Here is a 15,937-nt window from a genome sequence, read left to right as displayed (position 1 = left end):
CTACTGTTCCATAAAATCTCTTTGGTTTTGTCTGTAGTAAAATCCATTGAAAGTATCCATGGATTATTACAGGCAGAAAAACCCTTAAACTGTAATGTGCTTTGGATATAAATGTTTTCAGTTCCATAGATTAGTGAAGACTAAAAGGAAAGCACTGAAGTTTTTAATTAGCTTTTTATTATTTTTAATTTTCTATGTGCCGATAAATGGTCCCATCAATAATAATAGAATAAGACAGTTTGGGCTAAGCAAAAAGGAAGGTATAGTGGGCTGGAAGAGATGTCTCATACATGAATTGAGTTTTGTGTGGTGTCCATTTATTTTAGCAAATAAACAAAGGCATGATCTCAAGACAACCCACTACAACAGCTCCCTGGGAAGATTGCGCTTGTCTCAATAACATACTGCGTTCTTTAAATCCGTCCTCTGAATCGGCCTCAATTTATCTTTCTTAGCATAAAAGGGAATGCAGATGGAATGGCTGTAGCCTTCCTTCTAGTTTATCAGGATATTGTGCGTGCACATAAATAAGACAGAAAGTGACTGGAATATGTAAGTGGCTGAGTGTTAAATCTCATGTTTTTCAAGCTCCTCGGGCACTCTGGGACAGGGTGGCCAAGGGGACTCTTGTAGGAGCTACAGAGATTTGTGGACTCTTCATCGTAGTTCAGACACGATGTGGAGACCCAGTGGTGCCTTTCCAAGAGTGTTTCAGCCATTTGCTTTCACTGCTGCCTGTGCTGAAAGTTAAAACTGCAATTATACAGGTACTGGGAAGAACTGATTTGAAGAGAGTGGACTAGGCTCAAAGGGAGACTTCTTTAGTACTGCTTGCAGATGTGGTATTTTTCTTTAACCAGAGAATTTTTTTATTTATATTTGTTACGCTGACAAGCTATGAACATTACAGGTTAGAGGGGCTCTGTAGCACAGGAGTTGCTTAGCTTATTTTCAGTCTGACTGATCCTTAAAGGGAAGTTACCAGCTTCATCTGGACCAAATGAGAAGATAATAAAATTTTTGGACCTGTTGATGACAAAAGTGAACTAAAAACAAACCCATGAACCTTACAGGGAAGAGAGACATAACACTGAAAATGTTTTCCATGCTGTTGGAAGAAGAAATGATTTTTGAATTGGAGGTTTTGAATGAAGATTATATTTTTCCTTGCAGTCCCTATCCTGTGTGCTTCTAGGTTCCACCCTGACAGTACCCTTGGGGGCCCCAGCCTTGGAGGGGTGGAGAGACCTGCTGCAGAGATCTTCTCATCAGGAATTGGGGTGGGCTTTCAGTGTCCTCCTATCTGCTGCGATTCTGGGACTGAAAATGAAGGTCCAGACTCAGAATACAGACCCGTCTATGCAATTGCTGAGCTAATTTGGGATTATTGTTTTCATGGGCTTTTGTTTGCCCAGACTGTAGCTCAGTACTCCTCCAGGAAATAAATATGGCTGGTTTCTTTGTACAACCCCAAATCTTCATAACCTCATGAGGTTGATTTTTTTTTTTTATTTATTTTTTTTATGATTGAAATGGTTCAGACTTTGTAATGGCACTTGCAGTGCACAGGAAACTTTACCAATTATCTTTCTGACTGTTTTCCACTGAGGCAGCCACCTTTAATATTTAATTGCTTATTCCATTTGGGGTTTTTCTAATTGACACAATTTTTAAATGAATAATGCACTAGTTTTTAGTATCCGGCATAAAACCAAAATAATGAAACCCCTTTATAACTTTAATTATGTGCCACCTATGATGTAATTGCTTACTGACATCATGAACTACGATTTTAATTTAAAGGTTTATGTGTTTCAGGAAACTTAAGACTCTTCCCCAGTTTGTCCCTCATCACTTTTTCTTTCTTTTTTTTTTTTTTTTAACCCAACAGCAAACTTCAGGTAACTTTGCTTTTTGCAGCAACACTGCATGCAGAATATAGTTTTCTCTCTCATCGGGTCTATTAATGATTTTTAATTTCCCTGCCTGTTGTGGAGGAAGGAAAGGGGGCTTAATTCAGTCCCAGTGAGAGGACCTGGTAGAAGACCTCTGAGTGTGAGGGTTAGGTGTGCTGCAGTCTGATTCTCTGTGATACTTTTCCAAAAGCACAGAGTATCTTTTTCCCCTGAAGAAGAGCAACTTTGATAGGGAGTATGGTAGGGTGTCTTGCAGCATCCTGGAAGAACTGAGGATCTCCATGTGCTGTCAGACCAGTGTCCTTCACAAAGTCCTACTAACATGAGCCCAGAAAACCTAAACCTTGATTCAATCTCAAGAGTTTGTCAACAGCCCAGAGGCAGAGATTGTCTCATGTCGAATCCATCTAACCTTTGTACAGAAGGTACTTCACTGGAGTTCTAGCTGAATGCTCTGAATATCAACTATAATTACAATTTATAGATCCTTCAGCTGACATGTAAATACGTAAATGCAAACCTTCTGCACCAGCCTTTTCTGTGTGATGGAGCTTAAAGTAAATAAAGGGGAAGTTCCTTAACTTTGGTGACTTTGAACCAATTTATTACTTTCAAGTGTTAAGATGGGAATTGTGATTTTTATTGTCAGGTGAGTCCTGGGTTTTTCTTCTTTTGGGTGCCGCAGGCTCAGGAGGGCATGTTTGAAACCCAGCCTGCAATTGCTGTTGGACCTGTGTATCACAGTTGAAGTAAAATGTTTATAATTTTATTATCTTTTCTTCCTCCAAGATTCTTGCCATTTCTGACTTTGGGTGATTGATCTGAGAAACCCAAATGGCGAAGTCTAACTCTCTGCTATTACCGTAGCACTTCAGAAGCCAGGATGACACAATGTGGCCAAAACTATTTATTAAAATAGTGAATGCTGCTGTAGCAAAATGAGTCATAACATTTATTTATTTATTTATTTTGTTTAGAAGATACTTCAGTATTTCCAAAGCATTTAAGTGGCATATAGGGCAGAGGCTTTTATTTGTCTGGATTTCAAAAAGGCTTTTAAGCAGCTCTTTTTACAAAATCTAATATTCTTAATGCTGAAAGTAAATGACAAAGGAAGTTATGCAGCACATACATACATATCATCTAGACATCCATCTTTCAAGTAAATAAAAAGTAACTGTGAGAACCAAGGAGAACAGAATTAGGAGATATGTTGCCTTGGGTACCAAATCACACATTTGCCCCATAGTGGGTTAAGCTTTACACCGTAACTGTTGAAGTAACCACGTGTTCCTTGGTGGTAAGTATAAGAAAGGACCAAGGAGCAGAAATGAGGCTTTCTGTTAATAGATGTAGACACAAAGTATAGGTGAGAGCTGTCCTTTGCAGTGTGAGACAGAGGGTTGCCCCTTTGGGATATTAATAGAGCAGGGTCAATATTTTTGGTATTGTTGTATGGATTGTTGATATGTTGATATGTTATAAGTTCAAAAGCTGCACCCAAGAAGTCATTTGCAGGGCACAGATACAGTAAGTTATTTCACTGTTCCTGTACAATTTAAGAACAGCTCTACCCCCCTCATCTGTTGACTCATGAAGTGTATGCAGACATGTCTTAACTCCTCTGACTGTGGGCAGGAGGATGGGAAAATGGGAGGAGGAGTAGCTGGATGGTTGCTTGACTTGAGGAAGGGCTTAGAGAATGGGACAGGGGTCTCGTTTAGGGGCATCTGATGTGTCTTTGAGGGTAGCTTTGATTTCCTTTTGGAAGGGGCTGGAGGGGGAGTGGAGGAGTTTGTTTTGAAAAGGCGGCTCTGCAGATCCCCCTCCTGTGCAGCAATACAAAGGTTAAGTATAGGCTATTTCTGGGGAGGAATTAGCTCTGGTGGCTACCTCTGGCTTCCCGGTAGGAACAGCAGGGTGTGTGGGTGAGGTAGAGTTGCCCTGAGGGGCTGGTGGTAAGTGGGTCAGATTGCTCCAGACTGCTTATTTTGAGCAGTCGGGGAATGCCCTGTTTCCAACATTATTATCTTTTTTAATAACTAGAGGTTATGGTCTCTAATTTCTCATTCTGGCTGCCCCAGAGCCACTGTACCCTGGGGTGCTATACATTGTGTCCTGGCATCAGTGGTTTCTGGCAGTCTGTGCTTGCTGGACTGGCGTCTGGGAAGTAAGAGGATGATTACAGGACGTGCTTCCCAGAAGTGTTCAGCCCAAATTCGGGTTGTGGGATCCTACCTCTAAGTGTGACTGGTCGGGGCCCTAAAGGAGGACTCTCAGAGTTACGGCAGTCTCTCTTTGTCTGGACTGCATGGCCCATTTTCTCTGCTTCTCTCAATCCAATATAATGCAGTGGAGCATCAGTATTGGCTTCTTTAGGCTACAAAATTTATTGTTGTTTATATTGGGTCAGATTCTAACCTCAATTAGAGGGAAGAGTAACTGCAGCGTGACCTGCTTTGTGACCAGCGGCTCCAAAGCTGCTCGGGTCGGACAGCTGCTGACTAATTCCCCATCTTAACAAATTGCTTATAGCTCTACAGTTTCTTAGAGCAATTCACAGCACGAAGTATGCTCACCCTTCTTGTGTTAAATCATTCTAGTTTAAGCATTTAGAAATGTTTTGGTGCTGGTTTTTTTAAGTGGTTGTAATGTTCAGACAGATTTTTATAAATTGCCTTCCAACTAAAAGACTTGTTTTCCTGTTTGTTTTAAACTAGCATTCATATATACAGGAAATACACAGTATTCTGCCATGATTCTGTTGGCAACTATTAAGTTATCCTTGTCAGAACATGCCAACAGGCTTTCTTAGCAAGCTAGCAGAAAGAAAACAAGCAGTTCTCAGACTAAACAGACCCCATGCTTGAGTTGTAATACGGATCTCTTGCTAAATGCCATGTAGATTCTATAGTCTTTTGGTTTCAGGCAATCTTTGGGATTGCAGGTTGTAGATTCAGATCTTTGGAGTTACTCTAGACCTGCATTGCATTAGCTGACATCATTATTTGGCCTTCAGAATTGGAGGGCCAGTACCTGAAAATAATGTATTGCTGTCAAGAGCTGGTCCTCAGAAATTAATAGCCAGAACGAGCAGTCTCCTGGGTGTGCAAAATCTTCTTCATCACCCTTGTCTCATTGCAGTTCCGAATGTAAACCACAGGGAACTGTGGTCAGACCTCAGCTCCTATAATTGTTTTGATCTAAATTAGAACACTTCTGGTATGCTGAAGTGGTCTGTGCTAAAACTGACACAGAACTGGACATGCAACACAGAAAATACACAGGCTCTTTGTGGATCCTCAGAAGCTCCTGCATGTCTCCAAGAACTGGAGCTGGAGTAGGGTGGTAAAAATACAGCACTCTAATAATCCTCAACTACTACTATTTGTTGCTGCTAACAGCCCGGGTTTTCCTTCAAGCTTTTGATTTGATGCAAGTCAGAGCCAGCTTTTGTGGTTTGGCAAGATTTGCAGCACAGGTTCTTTTGAGAGAGGCAAGAAATGAAAACTTTAAAACAGAGGAAATGTTTAAAACATAATAATGCTGTTACCAGTCTTTAAAATCTCATTTTCTAGCCCCTTTCTTTATGAACACATCATTACAAACATAGCTGAAGTGAGCTGGTCCCTAGGTTTGAGAACTTGTCACTTGTTTTTCTCAGGGCTCTTTGGCAGTGACTGGGTTGCAAAGCCTGGAAAGAAAGGGAAGATCACTTGTGCCTGTCATTTTGGGATGAAGGTGTCTGACAAGAGTATCCTGTGGCCAAGTTGGTGCTTCTCCTGAGCAGCTTAATTTCTAGTAACAAGGAGGGAAAGTTTAGTTCAGAAGTATTACGGCTGATTGAAGGGATTGAAAGAAAGAGGCCAAGCTCAGCTGTCACACTGCTTCACATTATGTCGGCCAGGATTTTCAAGTGTGTGTGGATAACCTTGGGCCCTTTACTCTAGTGGCATAGATTTAAAGTCTTTGCTTTTAATGCTAATGCTTGAAAATGCTGGCCTGAATCTTGGCATGTCTCAGTTTCCAAGCTGGGAGGTGTTCCTCGCCAGTCGTCATTCTTGGGGGAGGGAGAGGCAGACGGTGGGAAGACAGAGGACTCGGGAATGTCTTGGGAGGCTTCCAGTGGCTCAGTTGAGCAATCAAGCCTCTAGATCCTTGTCCAAGTCCTAACCTGGCCCAGTCATCACTAGTACAAATGTTTGCTCCACTTATACAGAGGGAATAATGAAAAAAAAAAAAAAATGCATGTGGTTAGTTTTTAAAGTGCACATCCAGCCCGCAGGCTCTTGCAGGTCCTTAGGAGAAAGGCATAGCTGTCCTACAGGCGGTGAAGAATGGGAACGCAAAACTCTAGCTCAGTTCTTCAGGCGTGCACATAGGTTCACATGTGCAAAAACCTTTCATGTGCTTATCCTTATGTACATACATGGCTTATACATATGCTATGCATATGTTTGGAAATTTAGTCATACTAAAATGCATTCTCCTTTGTTAGCAAAGCCATTTGTTAGGAGTACTCAGAGCATGGGGGTGGTGTTACTCCGAAACATGAGCATTTATGCCTGGACAAGAGAAGGGAGTGGGTGAAAGGCCCAGGGGACCAACAGGAAGCAGAACTGAACACGAAGATTTTAGGAAAGAAGAGAACTGCTTTCCTTTTAATTTATTCTGGTACATGTAACTAAATAGGGCTAGATACTTCTCTCTTCACTTGATTTGAAGTCCGTGCGACAGCTAGTAGAGTAGGTTGCTCTCTTACATGAAGAAAATTACCAGAATCTGGCCTGGAGAATGTTGCCTTTAGAAATTATTAAAAACGTATTTGATTCTCTGTGTTGTATATCCTTTTACTGCTGTGAGATTATTTGATAATATAATTTACAAAATCCCATGTAAAACCCCATGATATTACAAGGTAAATATTCAGAGAGAAAACCCGAAATGTGCCATGTTCCCTTAAATGGGTTTTGTCCCAATTAAGAGAAGATCTTTTATCATTTATTGTCTTGTTTTGATTTCCAAGAGGACTTTTCTTCGGTGTTACATTCTCAGAATTATTTTTAATTTATTTATTTATTTAAGTAGTTAATAGTGGAGCAGGCTTTTAGTATCTACCCTGGAAGGTAAAAACCCTTAATCACAGTAACATCATTAGTGCTTTCAAGCATTTAATTTTGATGCTTGACAAAGCGCATAGCCATTGATAAGAGCAACGAAGTGTTGTTGTGTGCAATTGAGGGAAAAAAGAAAAGCATGAAAACCCCTAAGCTTCAAGTAATTAAATTTAAATATGTTATTTGAATTTAGCTGAGATAATGTACAAACTGTGGGTATATTTTTCAATCAGTGAAAGACCCCTTGAGTAAACATGATCCATTTAAATTCAAATCATGGGGAGTGGAAAGTAAACCCTGCTGTGGTTAAGAAGGCATCTTCACTAAAACACTGGGCATTGTGTATCTTTGATATCTGAGTACTCATGTGTTGTAGTTTTAAAAAGGGCTGTTTTCACTCATGGGTGCCTACATGCCAGGGACTTTATTGCATCTATTTATTTCCTGTTTTTTTCCTCTCCTCCCCTCTCCTAATTTGAACCAGTAATGAAAAACTGACACTCTGTTTCTGCCATCCTTTAAAGTGCCTCAAAACTGTTACAATTCAGCACTTATTAGCCTTGGGATATGGCTTTATGGCATTTGGGTGAAGTTTTTGTAGTACATCTGTGCTCTTTCTCTCTCTGTAGGCCACAAGCTCAGAACCACAGTAATAAAACTACTAGTAGGTGTTTAATGGCAGGTTATTGAGGAAGTAGATAAAAGAAAATTGCAACATTCACATCAGTAGGGAGTGGGTTTTTTAAGGGAGAGGAACTGCTGAGCTTTGAACTAGGGAAAGTTACACTTGGTGCTTTTGTTCAAGGGGACCCTTTTTTAGAAACCAAAATACCTCTTCATTCTTCCCTGTGAAGTGGGCTGTTCTGGTAGAATTGGTGCTTGGTATGTACAGTCTGTGCACGTGTGGCACAAAAACTTGCTGTTTTAAGTAATGACGATTGAGAAACAAGTTTTTGCTTAGTGTTCCTTTCCAAATATCAGGGAGTAGGGAGGAGGAAAGTGCAAAAAGTGAAAGAAAAAGTGATCTCACACTCTCTTCCAAGAGTATTATGTGATCTTATTGCGAACATCTTCATTGTGTACAGTATTCTTTTTGGTCAAGCTGTCCTCAGTATGTTTTGTGTAGGAACGTGTGTACGTAATGAACAGTTGGCCCATGCACATATAAGAGAAGATTCTGTCTTTTATTCTGCTCGTGATCAAAGCATCATTTTACAACCTGTTACATGTTTATCTTCACATCATCCCCAAGAGGCAATTTAAAGGCAAAAGGGAGAAGAACAAAGAATATAAATATTTTGCAGAAGCTCACCCAGAATGCTATGACTGCTGCCTGGATTCTCATGGTGAGCAGGCAGCGGTGATGACCTTTTTGTCCTGGACTCCACTGACCAGACTCTTACGCTCTTTTGGTAATATATGTCCAAGGAGACCCAGACCTGTTGTTCTTCCAGAAGCGCCGTCTTTCAACTACTCAGGTCAGCTGGTGGATCCTGGAAAACAAGGAAACAAATAAACCTGATTTGTAGGGCTATTTGCAGAAATAAGAGAGAATTGGTAATGGAGGATTTTATCCATGCAGTTGGATAACTGTAGTACTCCCTGTGGTTACTGAACACACTTCCTCAAGGTCCACAGAGTTGCAGATCACCATCCTATTGCATAGACCGTTTTAGGTCTGTGCTGCAGAGATGTCAAAGAGCTCCTGGACAGCCTCTTGCAATTCTGGTACCTCATCCTATACTTGGACTTCAGCACTCTTAGGATTTCTGTATAGCATATGGTGAGGCAGAATGTACAGTTAAAACAAAAAACTCCGAAAGAATTGCTCATCTGCAGAATACGGGACAAAAGAAGAGATTAAAAGTTAAGTGGGATGAATTTGTGTATGAAGGACAGGAAGGAAAAAATAGGGCCATCCTTACAATTGTAGTCGTAAGGAATAACAAAGGAATTGATGTACAAGTCCTCTATGTGTCCTGGAGGCCAGGAGCAGGTTGTTTATTCCAGTATGGTGTAGTGACTAAGATCAGCTGTCCATTTTTGAGAGACATGAAAAAGCACTTGTTAAACTGTATAAAGCTAAGCATCTTTCACAAGAAGGGGTAGTTAATATATATTCTTCTGCTGCAAATAGCCATTTTACAACAGAGAAGAAATACATTTTCATACAGCACTTTTCAGCCCAATATTGAAGGACTCACTAAATTTCAATATAAATGCCTGCAGAAATGAAATGGGAAACCAAGGAGGTTAAAAACAGGATAAAGGAAAGAAAGTGAACGTTCTCTCTACAGTTCTTGAGGTCAGACCAGCATAAGTGACAGATTCTCAGTAAAAAGAATTGTTTGCCCTGCATGAGGCACCGATTAACTAAGCAGATTTCTCTCCAGCTGGTTTATCAATAATGTCACACGTGCGTGTGTTTTAGGGTAACAAATCTGATTTCTAATTTATTAGCTAAGCAGTTATTCTTACTGCAAAGGGGGGAAAAAAAAAAGTCTGTTGAGGAACTGTGAGGTTATTAAGTAGGTTCTCAGTCATGCCACAGATATAACTTGATGGAGCATACCTCGATCCTCCCTGTTGGCTGTGTATATAGTCTCCTCTGTCATCCAGTATTTGCCTTTGCATGTGAGAGACAGACAAGGAGAAAGAGAGGAAGGTTCTGGAGGCATTTCTAACAGAGATGCCAAACTGTCAAATAGTAAATCAGGAAGCAGCTCCCTGATGGTTTCGCATCAAGAGGAGACACCCTTTTGTGACTGTGCGGCGTCTACTGGTTATTTTCACTTCCATCAGAACTGTCTGATATGGTCAAGTAGGTTTGAGGCTTTCAACACTCAATTTTCCTTTCATTTATTGTGACTGTTTTATTTATTTGTCTTTCTCGGTAGTTTTCAAGGATATGTGTTTCAAGGATACTTTTTACTCTCTAATATTTTCATGGATTGTCATCCCAAAGTTAAGGGTAAAAAAAGAAACAGAAAGGGAAAGGGGGAAAAAAAGAGCAACATGGCTACAGCTTCAGGGGACAAAAGAAGAAATGTATTCAATTTAGGAAGACCTCTAATCTCTGGTTATACAGGACAGCTTTGTTAGATAAGATTAAAAATTTCATGAATGTCCCTTTTTATCCCTGGAGACTCCACCATTTATACCAGCTATTGTCAGCATCAAAAGAGCTTGATAACAGCTGGCTAGAGACGTGACCACACAGCAACACAACAGCAAGAAAGGGGCAGCCGGGTTCATAAATCTTCAGAAAACCCATTCCCCCAGCGCAGCCATGAATCTGCTGCTATCACAGTCAAAGGGAGAATGCATTGTCCTCCAGCCAGTCAAAAACCTGAACTTCAGCATTAGCAGGGCCCCTCTTGAAAGTATAGGGTGCACAATGAGATGTTTTCCATTATCTTCTTCATTGCAGCCCTTATTACTGCACAGAGATACAGTTTAAAGGATCTTTGAGTTTCTCTTGTTGCTAGGTAGAGTTTTTCCAAAAATCACGCAGCCCTGACCCAGTGTAATCCTGCTTTTTCTATTCATCGCATCAATATAGCGCCACATGGGACAGGGTCAGATAATGCCAGTTTGGTACACAATGGGCCAATCTCTGAAATCTTCTGCCTGGGAAGCGGCTATCAAAGCCAGAATCTGGCCTTTGGGCGCTGGGCTTCCGCATTCTCCAGGGACTGCTCAGAGACTCGGGCATAAGCAGGGCAAGTTAGGAAGCACAAATTGGCTCAGGCTCTTGAAATACAAGTTTCCTGGTTTTCATGGGAGGGTTCCAATTCATATGTATTCCGCTTTATTCTGGTCTTACTTAATTCAGTGGCAATATTTTCTTGGCTTTAGAGAAAATCAGATTGGTCCCTCAGGAATTTCATAGTTCCTGTAAAGCAAATAACTAATGAAGTAACATCAGTTAATTTTCAGAGGTGGAAGAAGATAATTACTGTGGACCAAAACAAAAGTACAAGTCTGTGCACTGTGCCTAACAAAGGACAAAAATAAGGCAGAGTCTTTTAGTACTGTAGCCTCTTATGGAGGTTTGTACCTGGGCATCATGAACATTGCAGTGTTTAGGCAACTGTACTGTTACTTCAACCCCTGCCTGTCTAATATTGCCCAGAATCCAAGAACAATCTTTATTAGAGAGGATTAAATGCAATTTTGTTACAGAAAACAGGAAAAATACTTAATGCTTCTAATCCTCCCCCACCCCGCAAGAAAAACACAAATTTCTGAAAGTGCTCATGTTGTGAAAGCTATGATTAAAAATATACACGTTCCTCATTAAAACTAAATTACTGCTTATAAATTCTTTTTTTTCCCTGGTAGCTCCATCCCCAATTGCTTTGATCCAGGCTAAAGAGATAACAAGGCACAGCGTTGCCTTGGCTTGGCTGGAACCTGACAGGCCAAATGGAGTCATCCTGGAGTATGAAGTCAAATACTATGAAAAGGTACTGTTCAAAAATGGACAAGCAAGGAGTTTTGTTTGGTTTTGGGGAGAGCTTTTTACTTCAATCCATTACGATTTATTTCCAGATAAGATTCCATCATTTGAAACCAAATAGATTCAGTTTAATAAAATCCAGTTAAGGATTTCATGTACTTGAATGGTTGCTTGAAAGAATAAGACTCATAGGCTGTTCCAACTGTATGGTATGAGCTTATTTTGTTATTCTTTCCTACCTAGGACCTGAGCTTTTATAGCAAGCATATTTATAATGAGAATCAATAATGTTGGGCAGAAGTGAGACATTAGCTTTACTTTATAGACAGAAGTATAATAATGAAGTATATAACACAGTAATAATAATAATAATAATAATATGTGTTTGCTGATAGCTTCTGCGTAAGTGATAGTGTGGGCTGGATGGTTTTTAATAGAGAATAAGGAAAGAAAATTACATTCTTCATACTTTCCAAGTTAGAGGGAGATGTTATTCCTACAAATAACTTCTCAAGTATGCAACTCTGAAAAGAGCTATTTTCTTTGAAGGATCTCTGCAAAAATGAACAATTACGTGCTCTTGCTTGTGTGCGCTCTCTCTCACATGCACATGCATACTTCTAAATCTTTTTATAAAGATAATAACTTACTTGCTTCCCTAACACATACAGAAAAAGTTATCTGATTTGTAGGGAAGCTAGACTATTACATTTTCTGATGGATTTTCCAGCCAAAAATAGAACCGTTTTTAAGATTGGACTTTCTAGAAGACATTTTCTAAATATTTTCTTTCTTAAAATATTTTTATCATTTTTTTTATATGGCTCCTGGCTGGTAGGAAGAAAAAGAAAGTGCCAGCATGTGTGAGTAAAATGTTGCTTGTTCATCAAGAGGATCCTATTTGAAGGCTTGGCTATTTTCCAAAGGATTTCATTGTGTGATTTCTTAAATAATCAGTGATATACGAGCATCATACCTACTGCCTCATCATCCTTTTGTGGCTTGCTCAGAACTCCATGCAGCACACAGTGTGAGGGGTATTGAGCAAGGCCGACAGCAGGAGCCCTTGGGACATATTTTGAGAATTCCATCGTTGTTACTCATCTTGTTTCATCATGACAGTTTTGGCAAGGAAGTGGGGTTCCATGTTTCATGGTGCAGTGAGATATTTTTACTTGGTCACCACTGTGTTCTTTTGTTTTTAGGACCAAAATGAGCGCAGCTATCGCATTGTGAAGACAGCCTCCAGGAATACTGACATTAAAGGCTTGAATCCCCTGACTTCATATGTGTTTCATGTGCGGGCCAGGACAGCAGCAGGGTATGGAGACTTCAGTGGACCATTTGAGTTCACAACTAACACAGGTAATGACATGTCCACTGATTTCTTTTTCTTTTCTTTAAGCAGAGTGCAAATGTAACTGAGCTGTGTGTTGGGAGTTTCCCGTTGGTTGCTTGAACTGTGGTGTGTCTGTTCTGGGAAAATGTTCTTCCATGACTGCGTGGTTGTTAGTGATGCCATGAATCTGACCCGAGACATCTATTTGGATATGCTATATTCTAGATTCTAGCAATGAAAATACCTCAGTGTGGCATAAGGAGACACGCACCTTATAAACACTTGGAAGCCATTGATGCTTGAGAGATTTGTGTACCTATTTTGTTTACTGTAAATGTAGATGTTTGCACGTGTTTTTGGAATATCTCATTTGCAGGAGAATAGCACTCTCTTACTTCCCTTTGCAAGCTATTGACATAGGTTGGTTAGGTATCCTATATCAGCTCACATATTTGCACTTTTCCTTAGACAGTCATATAAAGACAGAATGTTCGAAATTACATTGTCAGTAGAGCTTTTCACTTTGCTCAAGGAAACATGCAAATTTAGCCCCCAGAATGTTTGCTTTTTGGTGGCAGGAAGGCAATGTGACAAGCCTATTTTATTTGGGACATACAGGTCTGCTTAAATCAATTTAAGGTCATGCCAGTTAGTGGCAACATCCTTCAGGATGTTAACAGCCGAAAATAATCAATGCAGCAGGAAAAGGGTAAAAGAACTTATTCTTTTTGTGTCAGTTGGGGAGTGATCATCTGGCCCCACTGAGAGAAAAAGGAGGAGGAAAGAAGAGTGGAAAGCAATTAGAAACGCAAAAAAAATAGCCATTATACCCTCTGAGCAATGCTGAAGGGGAGAAGGAGAGGGAGTCCTTGTTCCCAGTGAACTGAAGTTCCCCAAATCATTATCAAACATTATGTCTTCAGCTAATTAGGGCCTTGTTGGAAAATTGTGTCAAACGACTATATAAGAAAGGCCTAAAAGCAGATTTGAGTGCTACTCTAAACTGCCTTCACAAGCCAGAAAGCCTCATTGAGTGCTACCTTAGTTGATTTTTTGAGGGTGTCTGACACTAATGCTCCCTTTTCTGTTTCCAGTTCCTTCCCCCATCATTGGCGATGGTACCAATCCCACAGTGCTTCTTGTTTCAGTGGCTGGCAGTGTTGTTCTTGTGGTCATTCTCATTGCAGCCTTTGTCATCAGCAGGAGGTAAGAACTTAAGCTTCTCTCTCCCCCTCTCTCTTTCATGAGGGAGCTTTTTGTCTTCTCCAAACAAAGCTAAATTCTTTGATTAGCATCATAAACAGTGCATTTGCATTACAAGCTTTCTCCCATGTAGCTTTGATCTTCTCAACTTAGTACCAACCAGCATGTGATGTAATGGCAATAGTTCCAGCTCTATTTGCCCTTCAAATGCAAAGCTGATTCCAATAACTGGCATTGAGAAGCAAGCCAGCTAGAGATTTGTGGTTAGTGTAATTTGAAGTTAAGTTTAATGGGTATGGCTACAGTAGATTTTCTTGGACTGACTCCTGATAGACAGGGAATAAACAACTGCACTGTTGTGAACTAAGCCATTAGACTGCTACGCTTGTGATTTTTGTGTTAGTCTGTATGAGTCTGCATTAGTCTTTTGGGTTAGTCCTTCCAGCGTGAGTGGATATGACTGTAAAATAGAAGCCATAGTCATTCAGCATCGTATGCAGTAACACAGCAGACTGGATCGATGGTTATTTCGTCAGAGCAGGACCATAATCTTCTACCAAGTAGTTGTTCATTCTCCCAGATTCAACCCAGGCATCAGGAACAATCCTGGGAATGGGAGGACAGTGTAGCAGAAATACAGTGTGAGTGTTTCTGTCTTCATCTTTGCGTTCAGTCTCATTTAAAAAGATCAGCACAATTTTGCTTCAGTGTAATTCTGAGATAAAACTGGATGTTTCATTACTACTTCTGAAGCCTGGGATCTGAGGGACGCACGTTTTCTCAGTCTCTGTTGATCAGTTTAATGGTATCAGCCATAAATGTGCACAAATTGCTTTTGATTTGCTCTCTTACTTTAAATTGTCTTAAAGAGCAGTTAAGTCACTACAACTGTAATATCTGGAAAGTAGACATGCATTGTTATAGCTTTCTGTGGGTGTTCAACTCAAAGCCTCCATGCTGACAAGAAGAAAGAAGAGCAGAACATATGAAAATGTAATGTGGAGAGACAGGTTTATTAAAAGCCATTGCAACAGAAAATAGCATCACTGAGCTTGATGACTTAATCTCCTCTCTGCTTTTATTGATCACTTTATTATTTAAGGCAGGATTGATAGCAGGATACATTGGATTTCTAATTATGAGTCGCCACCTTGGAGAATTGAGCCTGTTGAGCTGCTTTGAGATGATTCCTTCCCCTCCTCCCCCTACAAAAAAATGTCACTTCCCAAGGCTGATAAACACTGCTTGGTGATTGGCCCTCAATGGATCACTTTTTAGAAAATGAAATGTCAACCCCTCGCCCTCATATTGATTCTCTTTAGTATCGGCCATAAAGCTGTCAAAGGAAAGGCTGCCTGGAGCCAGGTAGCTGACAGACTCGCTGATGCGGGTGAGCACTCAGCCAGGTCTTCTCACCGCTCAGGCTGTCTGTTCAGTTATCTCTGCCCACAAGTGTTCAACTTGGACAAAGACAAGACAAAGAGCAGCTGGGCAGTAGGGACAAAAGGCTGGTCCAAGCACTGGTGGGAATGGAGATAAAAGTATGCTGGTGGCCATGGGTTCAGAGATGTCCCGTAGCTCTGCACTGGTAGGTCTCAGAGAGGCTGTGGAAGGGGAAAGACAGCAAGATGAATGAAATACTAGGACAGTGAAACTGCTCTGTGCATACTAATGCGTGGTGCCTTGCTAATTAATAGCCTTCCTCAACACACGGCTCTCCAGTAGCTGGAAGTAGCTCTCAATAAACAGAACCTAATAGTCACTATTACTCTAATGATTTTAACCACTTTACCAATGTCATTTAGAGGTGTGGGCTTTGGGGATATTTCATGATGTTCCTACGCCAGCAGAAATTAATAGCAAAATAATTATACTTTGTTCCAAAATGACGTCAGATGAG

The 15,937-nt window shown here is 40.5% G+C and overlaps 1 protein-coding gene across 1 annotated transcript in view; it reads left to right on the top strand.

Annotated features, from left to right (window-relative positions):
* EPHA4 (EPH receptor A4) overlaps nucleotides 1-15,937 on the top strand; it is a 108,623-nt gene that overhangs the window by 68,892 nt on the left and 23,794 nt on the right. Inside the window, exons 6-8 of the mRNA XM_069792092.1 lie at nucleotides 11,378-11,502; nucleotides 12,701-12,860; nucleotides 13,929-14,040. Of these exons, the coding sequence (XP_069648193.1) occupies nucleotides 11,378-11,502; nucleotides 12,701-12,860; nucleotides 13,929-14,040 (397 nt within the window). The remainder of the gene's footprint in view (nucleotides 1-11,377; nucleotides 11,503-12,700; nucleotides 12,861-13,928; nucleotides 14,041-15,937) is intronic.

This window comes from Haliaeetus albicilla, chromosome 9 (assembly GCF_947461875.1).
Source record: "Haliaeetus albicilla chromosome 9, bHalAlb1.1, whole genome shotgun sequence".
Classification (NCBI taxonomy): domain Eukaryota; kingdom Metazoa; phylum Chordata; class Aves; order Accipitriformes; family Accipitridae; genus Haliaeetus; species Haliaeetus albicilla.
The sequence above is the reverse complement of the archived record's forward strand: the minus strand, read 5'-3'. Positions and strand labels throughout refer to the sequence as shown.